This window comes from Ornithodoros turicata, chromosome 7 (genome assembly GCF_037126465.1).
Source record: "Ornithodoros turicata isolate Travis chromosome 7, ASM3712646v1, whole genome shotgun sequence".
Classification (NCBI taxonomy): Eukaryota; Metazoa; Arthropoda; class Arachnida; order Ixodida; family Argasidae; genus Ornithodoros; species Ornithodoros turicata.
In genome coordinates, this window is record NC_088207.1 from 45481686 (window position 1) to 45496472 (window position 14787).

General features: G+C 46.1%; 1 protein-coding gene across 2 annotated transcripts in view; it reads right to left on the minus strand.

Annotated features, from left to right (window-relative positions):
* Window positions 1–325: 325 nt before the first annotated feature.
* LOC135401266 (IDLSRF-like peptide) overlaps window positions 326–14787 on the minus strand; it is a 232313-nt gene continuing 217851 nt past the window's right edge. For both annotated transcript variants that reach the window (XM_064633549.1, XM_064633548.1), the window contains exons 3-4: window positions 12355–12507; window positions 326–4762 (exon numbers count right to left, since the gene is read on the minus strand). In XM_064633549.1, coding sequence (XP_064489619.1) covers window positions 4569–4762; window positions 12355–12507 — 347 coding nt within the window. In that variant the 3' untranslated portion in view covers window positions 326–4568. The remainder of the gene's footprint in view (window positions 4763–12354; window positions 12508–14787) is intronic.

Consider the following 14787-nt stretch of genomic DNA (forward strand, 5'->3'; position numbering starts at 1 on the left):
AGTCGCCCCCTGGTGTTCACTGAACGATCCGTGTCGTGGGGATATTCCCGGGCAGTATTCGCACATTGCATTGCGTACCATTCCACCTGTAAGAGGCTGTCCAGCATTGATCTTTATTGATAATGCATGACGAAAACGACATGTGTGTTCCAAGCAAGTCGCATTTTCATTCCAATGTGACAGTTTTTACCGTAAGTAACAGAAACGAAAACGAAACGAGGATCCCCACCAAGCCACCAAGAGGCGGCACAGTCGCGCCCCCTAGTGACGGTCTCGCCGCCATTTTGAACCATCATGAAAAGAACACGAAGGAATGAGCCAGGTGTGAAGAGAATTATACGCAACGACTAATTTATTAACGGAAAACATACTGGCCGTATATAGAAAAACACATTTCAATAAGCGTCTTGTTCAAGAGCAAATACACTCTCAGTTCGAAATTTAACACACCAGAGCCACGGGTGACGAGATATGGCCCATTCACTCAGCAACGGTAACAACATTGTCCGCCGCCCTATACATATCCTGTGATAGTCTCAGTACCAGTATCACATAGAGAGTAGCTAATGCTGACGTCATTCTCCATTGGTTGTGCTATGCATATTCGAAACTGAGAAAACAATACAGAAAATGTACCTTCTTTTTTGTGTTTTCCTCGTACAATAGACGAAGGAAATTTTCCGAGTGATTGTCCACATCAATGTCTGGGTCCTCAGACCAGGTTGCTTGGACTGCGTCTAGCCAATGGCGGGGGGAGTATAGAACCTGTAAGACGGGTTACACGAAGCAAAAGGAAGAAAAACGAGCTCGACGAAGTATTAAGTCGGTGTAAACTCATATATAGGAACATATTTGCAATACAGTGGATAAAAAGTTCAGTTGAAGCCGCGATAAAAATTTTGCATATCGAAGCAGGTACCTACGATGTTATTTGGCCACACACGGTGGATCCAATCATTTCTAAAGTACGAACGTGACCTTGGATGTACCACCTGCAAAATACTAAAATTTCAATTCATGCCGCGCAGATGTAGCTGTTCCAGATACGCATTTATAACTTTTACCGTATCGTGTATTCACAATGAGCGCCATCCCCCAGAATATTCCACTGAAAGATGCGAAAAATGTCACAGCTTTCTGCCGCCGGGGTAGGGCAAGTGCTCAACGTAATATCTTTTAGTGCACTGCTAACCGCGGGCAATATCCTGCGGCACAGCCTCAAGACATTCCGTAGCAGACGACATGAAGAGACGCTGTCGTCTGCTAACACTCCCGATATTGAGCAGTTTATTGCGTGAGCAGTTTATTGTGTTTTCTTCAAACTAGAGTATTCCGTGAGAATGTCGCTCGTTGGATATACACTTACTGACGCAAACTACAAGCCCATTCTTCTACTACAAGCAACTACAAGCCCATAGATCTTCTGAAAAAGGCATTTCATTTACCTCTATTCGTGTACAAAGCCACGATAACTATTTGGCTGAAACTCCGCGTATGCACTCGATTTGCTCTGTCTTTCTCAACGGGATAATATTTTGATCGTTTATTGAAAATCAGACAGCTTCAATCGACCTTGGGTTTTGAAACGCAACAATATTGCAGGAAGGTGCACCTATGAATATCCCTTTTTAAGCAACCTTGAAAATATTCGCAGCGTTTAGGTGGAAGACAACTCCGTGTCTGTGATATCTTCAGTTCCGGTACAAACGCTATTTATAACTTCCCGAAAGAACCACAATTTCAGATCCGGAAGCCACCTGCGACCTAACCGTCAAGTGTCGTTTCTTTGCGTCTCCCTAAACCACGACCTAGGCCTATACATATACTACTCCAGGCCTGAGAGCTCACAAGAAAAAACTGCGCCACACTTAGTTCGCTTATCTGCCACAATAGCGCTCTCTACATGCATGGCCCAAAAGGCTGTTAGGCAGAGCACGATCCTCTACGGGAATAGTTATAGTGTACCTCCCTCCATCCTTGCATGCTGCAATTGAATGCTGCAGCTTCTTCGCGAAGTGGCTTCAAGCATTGTGTGCACCACCCATTTGTAATTCGTTGTCCCTGTGCCTTCGAATAAACGTTATATCGACTTAAATTTGAGTCAGAATGCTAATTCGAAGTAATTTAAATGCTAGCCATCGGCTGGAACGTTCTACGACAGCGGATAAGCATAGCAGACGACACTAACCGTTGTCATCTATGGAAGCATCGTGAAGCTTTCAGGCCTGGTGGTGTAATACATGTAGGCGGCATCTGTGCATGCCCATGAGAGTGGTACATCAGTTATCATCATTCCATACGTCTTAATGGGTATCGAAGTCTAAAAATACGCCTACCGTTGCCATCGTCTGCTACCGCTGTATTTAGGCAGTTGGAGTAGTATCGCTGTTGTGGTATCGAGTGATATTGTATCTGCTTCTGCATGTTCGAAATTCAAATTTCCTACTGTCCAGTCACGAGCAGGTTCTTTCAGCACAGCAGGTTCTTTCATGCTGCCACCTAGTACAATTTAGCTTCACAGTCGTTTCCACGTTGCACGTAGGAGCCGCGATGCTTGAGAGAACTTCCTACACCACTGCAATCCGCAAGTTTTGTTGAAAGAACGGCTAAAAATTGAACGAGCCGCTGGCTCAAACCCATAATTTTGTCCGCCGCAATACTATCGGGCATTGATAGAGGCACCTTCCTGTCCTCAAACACCAGGGAGATAATACAAATTTATTTCCAAGCTTCGTAGACGTCTCTACATATTTCCCACCAGCAGTCGTTACAGAAAGTGTACTCATGAAAGAACGATGGGCTGATTGTCGTCTCCCAGTAAACGAGACCGAAGACAGGCCTCGACTAAATATAGAGCTTCCTATAAATACGGATATAAAAAATAATAATGGCGTGGCGGTGAAAGACCTTGCGCGTGATTTGCTTTATATTAACACTGGATTGTAGCTTGCAGAAAAACTATAGTATAGCACGTTAGGTAGTTATGTTCTATATACACGGGTTCACATTCAATACATGGAATTCTGAAAGTAAAGTCTACGACGTACAGTGTGGACAAGATATTTTTCAGCATCACAGAAATGACGTCAGCTTTAACTGTTTTTCCTTTTTCTCAATTTAGCAGCATCGTTATTTGTGTGTATAGCCTATAACATTGAAAGACGTAGTTGACCACACAACTCGTTGGCCCGAGTTAACACTTACGATAAGTAAGATTCGGCAGCGTACACGCCGTACCAGTGCAGGACGCCGACATACAACGGTGACAATAGCTTTCAGTGTCGAGTCGTTTTTGACGAAGAGGTCTACGGGACCAGCACAATACACGACCAGCAGCATTCGTGCATTGCATATCATTCGCTGTTGCAGAATTATGACATGCAGCACTTCGATACACACGACATACTGGTATGTTTTGTTGTTTTCCTGTGACGTCCAGTAATTCCTCCCAGGCAGTACATTACAAGCTTCTATCGTCGTAAAGCGTAAAATTTTGTTCCACGGAAGAATTCTACAACAGCAAAGGAAAGAGTATTCTTCGACGCTCATCTTCCTCTGTTCATGTTCAAACTGCTTCCGAAACTACTGCCATTTAGTTGATTCATTCGTACGTTGCTACGTTCGAAAAATAACAACAAAAATAATATGTATCTATATAATGTCAATAATACACTTCAGCATGCAAAATGCTACTGCATTTTAAAATCGGGTGTTCTGTGATAGTTTTGTGGCAATGTGTTCGATTGGCATGTTGCGGTAAAGGTGAAATTAACGTATGCTATGTGAGAAGAGGAAGGGGACAGGGAACATACAGGTACAATACGAACAGAAAAGCAAGCGTAAGCTATGCCAACAAACGCGCTAAACGTAACACGTAAGTGACGAAGTACGCACCATGATACAGTTTTTTTTTAACGTAACGTTTGGATCTCTGCTGTAGCCACATAGGATGACCGTCCAACCCAATTTACGTTGCAAGGTAAGATTGATTTCTAGGTACGAGCAAAATCCAAGCAGTATATTTAGCAGTATACTGTTTGTCGTTATTTTAATGCGACCGTGCGACGCACTTTCTTTGAAGCGTTCATTTTATTCTGCTGGTGCATTTTGTATCGCGGCTGACATAACGAACTAATCTCGATTGTCTTTAATAGATATAAACCCAGTAAAAGGGACATCCATTAATCAATCCCCGGCATTTGGACTATTTTCAATCTCGATCGCTACACACTTTAGCCGTTAGCATGGCCAACGTACAGAGTTTTCTCCGTGCGATTCCCCGAAACTCGCCAATGTATCTTTCTAATTCTAATTATTTTAATGCGTACGCTCTAAATACTTTCTGAGGAGCTATACATCAATTCATAAACCGGAAGTAACGGGAAGCGAGTCTGTGGAACGGTTGCCAAACTTGCGCTCGACCAAGCATTCGCAAAACCAAGGATGTTGCAAAAACAAGAGAGGAATGAGGACGAGGTTGAGGCTGGGAGATCTGGCCGGCTAGCTACTCGTTGGCAAGGAGGAGGACGGGAGCCAGAAGGTTGCAGCGGGTGTAGAAACACGGGGTGTTAGTCCATGAAGCCCGTGTGAACGAGTTTGTCGAGGAAAAACTTGACGTCCGAAAGTTCCGAGTCCCTAATGCCGAGCGACCGGAGCATGCTCATGTCACCGCTTTCCACCGCAAGAAATACGCTCCTCAAATGATCCAAGTCGTTCCGCATCAGGTGCAGCGCTTTGCCGAAGTCGTCCAATGTTTCGCCTTCTGCAAGTAGACAAAGAAAAAAAAAAGGATTTATAAGAGCGAAAAGCCATATAATTCTGCATGCGTCAATAATCTGCGCGTTAGGGGATTTTTCTTCTTCTTTGCAGTGTTCAGTTCTTTGTGCACGTAAACCTTGCACTATTCTCCCCACGCTCTAAGGAAAAGAGGAGTCAATTAGGGAGTAATCGCAGACTGCAATTACTCCTCATCTTGGTCCCCCTGACCCTGAAATTTACTCCCTCAGCTCCAAATAGTTCTTTAACTTCGCAAATGGTCCCCTGAGTGAACACACATAGACACATATATATACGCTGGATGATGATGAGGTGGGCGATTCACTGCCGCTGTGGCGGTATACACTGCCCTATTGCTCATTGGGAACGGATGAGAGGATGATGACGATGATGGGTGGAGTACTTTGAGAGATCCACAATCTACGTAAATATGCACTCTGCGGGAATTTGATGGAACGCGGAAATATAATCGAGCAATTTTCTACCGACAAAGTGTGAAATGCAGTCCCCGTTCTGTGACATTCCAAGAGGACTAAAATTATTCATTTTTCTTAGAGTACACATTCAGACCTGAAAACTTCAACTATAAATTCTTACATCGCAAGGTAAATAAGGCTCACGTTTGCGACTGTGTGGTTATGAAATAAAGCGAATTCAAGGCAGCCGTTGCACCTGCTGCTATAGCATTCCTACACGCTACGTCTACATAAATGTGAGATACTCCGGGTCGTGGAAAATCAATTTGAGAAACCGTTGTTTGCGAGCCGTTGCCGCTTCCTTTGAAGGCGTAAGTTTACGGCACGAGTCTTCACATCACAGAAAAAAAGAAAAAAAAAAGGAAGGTGATTCTGTACGAGAGACACGGCAGATCAAAAGGTTTTTCCACGTACACAACTAAACAGCCACCAGTCGCTATACGATATTACCGGTAGGTAGTTTGGGATCGCTTATACGAAGTTGCTGCATTACTGTTGGACTTGCAAACTTCCTCATTTTTCGTCGGCTTCATGTTGGTTTCATGTGGGAGAATAGGCGACCCATTGTGGCCTGACCGATGCCGTCGATCTGAACCAGCTTCTGTCCGTAAAGAACTTAGTGAGTCATGTTTCGTTCAAAATCTTTTACCGAGGACATGTATATAGCACGGAGCACCAGCGCACACTTTCCTTTGAACTGCACCGACAAAGTTGCCGGGAGCAAAACTGTATTCGGCACTGGCAACCTGAATACAAATCGAGCCTTTATAGTTGTTGCTTCCCGTCATCGTTATCCTTTCAACAGCTATTCCTTCTTTTCACTTTTCCACCGTTGTTCTGGTAATGTGGTTAAGGCTCCTACAGCGGCGTTTCTTTGTATTGCTTCTTGTTCGTTGATTTCCTACCTTCACGTTTTACACTCCAAATGCTGACGAAAAATCTTTATCAAATCTCTCTTTCAAAACGAAACCTTCTAAAATATGCACGAGATTTTTACATATTAAGATGTTGAATGATTAACGAGCTCTACACGTACTGCTTCGTACGAGAAAGGATGTGATCCCGTCGCCTTCGTGAAGAACCCACCATGCTGTCCCACAATAGAATACATAATAGTATGGCTGAATGGAAATGTTCCCTCGTTCGTTCTTAGGCCCCTTCGCACGATACTGTTCATGCTCGTGGAATGAGTGCTATTGTGAATTATGCTCCAGCCCCACCGCGTAAGTATCTATTTTCTAGTAACAAAGGCAAACAGTAAAAAGTAACAAAACAAAAAGGCAAAAAGTAACAAAACGGTTAGGAGAGCGAAAGGCGTATCCAATCGAGTTTCTTTTACTACATATGACGAGCGTTCTCGTGCTCCAAAACTGCGTAACAATTTCAATGCACTAAACGCGAAAGCATCAGACAGTCGTGCTCTGTCCCCAAAGTTTGTTCTCTGCTTTTGTCACTCTCTAATGGCATGATACGTACAGGTCCCAACAAAAGTTTAGCGAACACGGGAGCGGCGTATTTTCTTCTCCGTGCGACACTCTACCGGCGAGCGGAAACGGGCTCGTTTACTCGTTCAGAGAGGGGTGAGCGAGTGCGCTGGTAGCGACACACCGCGGTAGTTTCGGTATCGTTTGAATGTGCTCGAAACGTGGTTTGAATTGGTGTCGCTACGGGCGTACTCCTCCACCCCTCTGAGCTGGTGAACGATCCCGCTTCCGCTTGCCGCAAGGGTGTCGCACCGCGGGGAAAGTACACCGCTCGCGTGTTCCGTAAACTTTTGTCGGGACAAAACGGATGGTGGGGGCGTGCTATTTATCTTATTTCTTTTTTTTTTTCAGAAACAGGTGGTGGTACTGCTGAAAGAGCTAGCAGTTGTCGGCCTCACAGGGGTGGGCAACGTCACGACTAACGCTCTGGAGGAATGTGCATCCTGGGCCGACTTCTATAAGGGAACTGTGCCGACGTATGTCTGATAGCGTCTGAGGAAAACCCAGCAAAAACCCCAGACGGCACAGCCGGCACCAGGATTCGAACCCGGGTACCTCCCAGTCTCGACGTGACGCAGCACGCTAACCACTCAGCCGCGCGAGCTGGTAACAAACAGAACGTCACCGAACTTCACAAGAACAGAAAACAGAGCTTCACCGCGTAACACCCTCCGAACCAACAGCTATTCAGGATGAAAATGGAAGGTGTACGACTTTTTGTGACAATTTGAATAATGTTCACAATAAGGATCGAAGTCCTATGGTGTCCAAAAATGTCAAAGGAGCTTTGAGGGCAGAGCGTTGGTGGGATGGGGCTCATTGTTTCATTCCCCACGTCATCACCACCAGCAATAGGGTAGAGTATCGTCCCTGGTGATGAAACTCCCCATTCATCATCTTAATAAAATAAAGTTGTTGTTGTTGTTGTTCGAATTATGTTAATCGCCTCCGAAAGGTCCCGTATGCGCTCCGCTATCTCCCCAAATCCTCAGTTCCGCCACACTACGCATGACATTCTTGGGTAAACATAAACGAGCCCCAACACTCCACAACTTCCGGTGCCACGAAGACTTCCGGTCCTTCCGCGACTCGGAACCAGCCACTATGCAGAATTATATCTTTCGCTTTCCTGTTTTGTTGAAAACGGGAGGCGTACGCCTTTTCGTGGCGATTTGAATTGCCACATTAAAGGCGTATATGACCCTCTCTCTCCTCAAATCAGAAGCGATAACTGTATCAATCAGCACAGTGGTTGGCGCTGTGGAACCGGATGTCGTTTTGTCACCAAACCGGAAGCGGTGAAAACGGCATGTATATGATTGGTTAGGGTGCCTGAATACTAGCTCCCTCTGCAGAGGGAACTACACTCTAAGAAAAAGAAAAAAAAAAGGTGTGAAAAGGTGGTAACTTCCATAACTACACTGTTAAAACAGAACTTCACCACAAAGCACGCTCCTAGCCAACCATCATTCCGAATGATATCATTCTGTGTCATGATTTGTTCAAAACAGGGGGGAGGCGCCTATCTGGGACAAGATAATCTGTCCCAGATAGGCGCCTCCTCCCATTTTCAACAAATCAATGCACAGAATGATATCATTCGGAATGATGGTTGGCTATGAGCGTGCTATGGGGTGAAGTTCTGTTTTAACAGAAGGTTCCCCGGTCTTCCCCGAAGGTTCTTGTGCGGAACGACTTTCAAAAACTCGCGGCCTCGTGCGCTTTCTCCAAGCAACGGGCCTAGCGGAGAGACCACTCTAGTGCACCTCTCACCTACAGTGTGCTTCCGTCCCATCAGTACCGGTCATCCTGCTTCTACATCACTTTGAAGTCCTCAACTCCCCTTTCTCCCACCTTCGTTTCCTTTTTTTTTTTTTGCTATAGTCGTGACGATGCCCACTTGAGTGCGGCCAACAACGGCAAGCTACCTCGACACCCCCCCCCCCCCCCCCCTCTGTTTTAACAGTGTACCACCTAGGCCAACATAGCTTCTGATAAAGGGTGTAAAAGGGTGGTAAAAGCAATTATCAGATATTCAAATTGCTAAAAAAGGCGTACGCTCCCCTCACCGAATCAGAAGCGGTAACCCTATGACACAAAAAAACAGCGCAGAGGCAGGACGTGAATCGCCCACTCGCACACACCGTTGCTTTGACTCGGTAACCTTATCGTTCGTTGCAATGCACTCTTAAAAATGAACTTCGCCGCATAGCACGGTCCTAACCAATCGTCATCTCTAATGATATCGTTATCTACCCTGATTTGTTGAAAACGGGAGGCGTACGCCTTTTTTGTGACAATTATGAACAGCATAAATGTCACAAAAAAGGCCTACGCCTCTCGTTTTCGACAAATCAGGGCAGATAACGATATCATTCGAGATGATGGTTGGCTAGGAGCGTGCTATGCGGTGAAGTTCATTTTTAAGAGTGTGGTTGGCGGACAACGTGCTATGCGGTGGAGTTCTGTTTTGAGAGTGAGGGAGCAGGTAGAACTTCGCAACCTTTTAGGCACAACATATGTGACAACTATTACCTGCTAAAAGGTGTAACTGCTCCACCCTTTTCTCTAAGAGTGTAGTATTGAGGCACCCTAACATTGGTTGGCGCAGAGCGCTTTATGCGGTGATGTTCTACACTCTTAGAAATGAACTTCACCGCATAGCACGCTCTTAACCAACCATAATCTCGAATGATATCGTTATCTGCCCTGATTTGTTGAAAACGGGAGGCGTACGCCTTTTTTGTGACAATTATGAACAGCATAAGTGTCACAAAAAATGCGCACGCCTCCCGTTTTCAACAAATCGGGGCAGATAACGATATCATTCGAGATTATGATTGGCTAGGGGCGTGCTATGCGGTGAAGTCCATTTTTAAGAGTGTACGGTGAAGTGGATACATATTCCTGCTGCTGGTGACAGCACTGTTTTGTCCATAGCTGTCATAAACATTGGGCAGCGTTGATGAGGATGTTAGCGAAACAAAAAAAAAAAAAAAAAAAAAGAAGAATAGGGCAGCGTTGAAACGGGCAGCTGTGTGCATGCCCTGCTGCTCTCGTACGGTGCATACGATTACCACAGCACCGCGGTAAGGCCATCATCTCGAATGACGTCGTCATACCGGTTGCTCGTATGTTGATACGATCACTGATGCAGACAGTTCTCTGAATGTTTTATGCCCGCATCCTTGTGCGGAAACATCTTTCTGAGGTGGGAATTGACGAAGGTACCCTTTGGTGTAAGGTGATAGATTTTAGCTGACACACGCCTGTCCGGCATGGGCTCAAATATTTAGATTCGAAATCGCACTGGCAGATCTCGCTAGGGGTTAGTGGTGAACAGGGCAGGATATAGAGGCATGTGTGCATGTGAAGTTCGATCGTGTAAGTGTGTATTATTGGATTACTGCCAGTTCACCGTCACCCGCGCCGTGTGGTATGAATGAGGGCGTTAAGTGGCAACGCTCGTACTCCGTGTTTCGTACGCGAGCGCGCTTTTCACGCTCCTACTTTTGGAGGGTGCACGAAAAGGGGGTGTCATGCTCCGTCACTTGACTTGTTTTCTCCTCTCCAGGAAAGCGAAGAAAGAGAACGCACGTCGTGTGTTCTATCGGGATCTCTCCTTGTGGAGAGAGGAAAAAGGAGAAAGGGAAAAACGGCAGCACAGCGCACATGTTCAAGTGCCGTTTAATAGCTGCTCCGGGAGTACGAAACTCGGAGCGCCGGAGATGGCGCTCTAATGCCTAAAGAAATAAAACTACTACTTTTTTTTTCCTTGGAGCGCGAGACTGACAGTCAAAAGTCTTCAAAGTCCTCCTGTACTTAGTATCGTCTAAATGTATTCCTGCTATAAAATCAAGTGAGCTTTACAAAAAAAAAAAAAAAAAGAAAGGAAAAGAAAAAAGAACTTGAAAAGCTGTCCTTTTCCAAAGCTTTCCTTGTTTCAAGCAGTTCAGAGTCTTTGAGTGGACTGCTGCACACAGCTGCATTTCCGACAGTGAACAAGCCTACATTGGATGAAACAATCTACACAAGGAATAGCAACGGATCCGAGTGCGATTTCCGAGGATCGCAGCAAGCAGGAGCGTGGAGCCCTTGCGACATTATAACTATGCGGAATATATAGCGGATGTCTTAATACAAGACAAAAGCAACCGTCATTAGAGGAGTTGTGACATTTTCACATACGTGGTTCATTACATGATGCGAGCGTTGTACTGCACGCCAAAGCATTTGAAAAAAGAAAAAAAGAGAAAGAAAACAAATGTTTTTCTAACGCGCCGTATACTTGGCGAGACAGAAGCCCTTGAATATATATACAAGTCAAGCTTTCACGTCAGAGCAGCGAGGACTACGGCCATTCCCATTGGTAGCACTAAGCACGTGACATCTCTTGCGCTGCATGACTAGCGGGGACGCCTGCAGGCACATCAGAGCCGGATGTACTCGCGTTTGTTGCCCCCTTTTCTGTAAAACTAGGAACGCAGCTTCGCATCGATGCAAGTACTGCTTTTCACATTTGTGAGGTTGCATAACTTGGGACGAAGTGTTCCTAATTCTTTAAAGACGGGAATACGGCAATGTGCAACGTATGCGCACGTTTCTAACGTGTTCCTACTGAACAAATTTTTTTGTTTTGCTTGAACTTCTTTTTAATTGTCTTTAATTGAATTGAATAAAACACTCACTCCACTCACTCACTTATGAAAACCTCATGTACGTAAAACACAAACTCGTGAACATTCACTTCGTCCCCTCTGCAGAAGCAGGGAGCGCGTTTACGAAAACGACGTCTGTTTAGTGTTTCTCTCCAGTAATTGCGCCGTTTCTCTTCATTTTAGAATAGTCGATGGAGAGCGCACTTTACCCGATACTAACGCAATGATTAGCGCGATAAAAGCTTCAACTACACGATGCAGCAAATGAAACTTGCTGCAAAGTATGGTTGCCACCCGGCCGGTTATTTGCCCACTTTGCACACTTAAAACGGGGGGGGGGGGGGGGGGGTCGAGTTAGGCTTGCCGTTGTTAGCCGCACGTGAGTGGAACAGAACTTCACCGCATAGCATAGAAAGATATGGTTATCTGTACCGGATTTGTTGAAAACGGGAGGCGTACGCCTTTTTTTGTGACAATTATGAACAGCTACAATGTCACAATAAAGGCGTACGCCTCCCGTTTTCAACAAATCAGGGCAGATAACGCTATCATTTCGAGATGATGGTTGGCTAGGAGCGTACTACGCAGTGAAGTTCATTTCTAAGAGTGCACTCTCAGAACAGAACTTTACCGCATAGCACGTTGTCCGCCAATTAACCATTGCCACGAACGATAGGGTTACATCTTCTGATTCGGAGAGCGAGGGGGCCATACGCCTTTTTGTAGCAATTTGGATGTATGATAATTATACAAATAGGCGTATGCCCATCTCTCTCTTCAAATCAGAAGCGATAACCACACCATTCGTGGCAGTCCGACTGCCAGCACTGTACATGATATGGTACTGAATATGATATGGCACTGAATATGATACGGTTCGTTGTTAGTATGCTCATATGACAGGGTATTCATTCAGTGGAACATTAGGACTAAGAATATACGACGACAGCAAGGACATACCAGAGAGTGCTATGGCGACTTGCTGCACACCGCCCAAAGGCGCGAGGGCATCCCGAGCTTTGGGCCCAAACAGCTTCTCCAGGTAGTTGGGACCGTGGTTTATCAACAGCGTCTGTAAGAAGTTTGCCGTTTCTTCCACTGGAGGTCTCTTTGCTGGAAGAAAAACCATAAGAAATCATCACCCCAGACAACTACGCTGTGCAAGGAACAAACTCTTTCGGTTAGAATACAACAGTGCATGCGCAAAAGAGCTTCTAGAGAAAATATAAAAATCAGGCGGGTCTATGTCGGCGTGCACGGCCGTTGATCTACGAATGTGTCTACGTATGTCGTCTCCGCTCGCTATGTTCATCCGCCTGGGGACAGCGAGAGGTGCGCGCGCCGCGTCAAGTCTAACTTTGCGTCGCTCCCGAAACCAGCTAGCTCGCTCGGCGCTGGACACTGGGATACTGGTGTGTGGCCCAGAGCCTCCTGTTTCCTACGATGTACGCAATCTGTACTTCCAGTGGTACTTCCGGCTGGCTCTCTCGCGCTAAGGCCGACATTTTGAATTTTTAAAATTTCTGCACACTTATTTTAGGTTTTTCAGAAAGAAATAATGTTCAAACCCCACACGTTATTACTTAAGTCGATTGATCTCGACAAGATCTACACAGCGACACCCGAATCACCGCGCTATCACGTCGGGGTCGCGAGCTGTACACTAAACGGAAAGTTCTGCGAGCGTAGCACACCGGGGACGGGACGAATGTTGGGTACGCGAGTGGACATGCTTGCCTAGATTTGGTGGCAGAGGGAAAGGGAGGTGGGGAGGGAAAGGGAAGGTGGAGGAGGGCTTGGGGTAGAAGGAAATAGCGGGAGGGGAAAGGAGGGTCCGTTAAATTATTTGCCTGCAAGAAGCATGGCCCATATAGACACTCTTAGGAGTCGATGACTTTCACAAAGTTCAGCAGAGCTCTTTAGGCGAGCTTCCGACGATGGACTTCGCCCAAGTGAGGTACATGAATCGTTGTACACAAATAGATGTACGGTTCAGCTTTATATAATTTGGTTGCCTATACTCCTACAGCGTGTCTTAGTACAAAGCCTGTTGACAAGCACTCGGCAGGTCAAAAGAGCCGTGCAAGTTCTTTCACAGCGACATTTCGGTTGCAGACATATTACGATGCAGCCAAAAGAGCAATGTAGTAACTCAGGCCATTGACACAACTACCAACTACCGTTCTTCAATAAGATAAAGAGCTTCTTCTACGCCTTCTTTTCCACGGAATACTGATTGCCCTCGGGATCCGTCTCCAGCCTGGAAGGAAGCACTACAAGCCGACGAAGACTCCTGCCAAGTTTTCGTCTTTGCTAACAAGCCTTGCCGTCGGCAATGTTTCAGGAATTTTGCACTTACATTTGCACTAAGGAATGGCTGCAGCGCATATCATGCACTCAGCACTCTATACTAGACGGAGCGTGGACATTACTATGATCCTTGATGTGAACGGCGCGCTCGGTCCTGCCTTGTCGCGGTCGAGACGCTCACCCCGGTGAACTTTTGCGGTGCGCTCGCACATTCTGTGGTGCAATCGTACCGTTTCCTTTCTTGTTTCTTTTCTGCTTTGGGGTGTACCGTCTTTCTTTTTTTGGGGGGTAGCAGAATTCGCTTACGCGAATTCAACCTCCCCTTGTTATTTTACCAACCACCACCACCACCATGCACTCAGCACACGCTACAGCCAGAGCGCTTCAGCTTCTTCCAACCGCCTCTCTCTCTTTTTCATTTCGTGTTAGCGCCGCGAATCAACTGTGGCTATGAGCGGCGTGCAGACGCGGACACATGGAGAGAGGACAACAGAGAACAGTGGGAGACAGGGGGTTAGCATGCGTCTTGGGCCGACTTGAAGGGGCACTGTGCCGACATTCTTCTGGAAAAACCAGGGAAAACAAACGTCAAACAGCACATCTGGTGGTATAGGATTCGAACCCACCACCTCCCGCGAACGAGCGGACGTCTTTAGCCGCTCGGTCATGCCGCTGGTAAACCGTCTCTCTGCGCGACGGACATCTTCGGATAAGGTATACCTTTATACGTATACCTATACATGCCTAGATGTGTATACACATCCCGTCACCATCACCGTCGGCTTCAACATAGCCATTACAGAGTGACACGTATTTACGAGGTGTCAAAACAAATATGCAAGAAGAAGAGCCTTCTACTATACAGATCATATCAATTTACGAGCGCGTCGATTCGCAGTCATCTTGACGATCTTGCCCTGAATGGCGAAGCACAATGCTTGAACCAATGCTCGGACGACAAGGATACAATACCTACGCGCGATATCCCTTTCACGAGAAGTATGCAGACGTTCACACCTTTTGTGTCCTTTGCTATTCCTTGAGAATCGATAGAAACCTGCTTTCGCCAAGGAACTGCAGGCG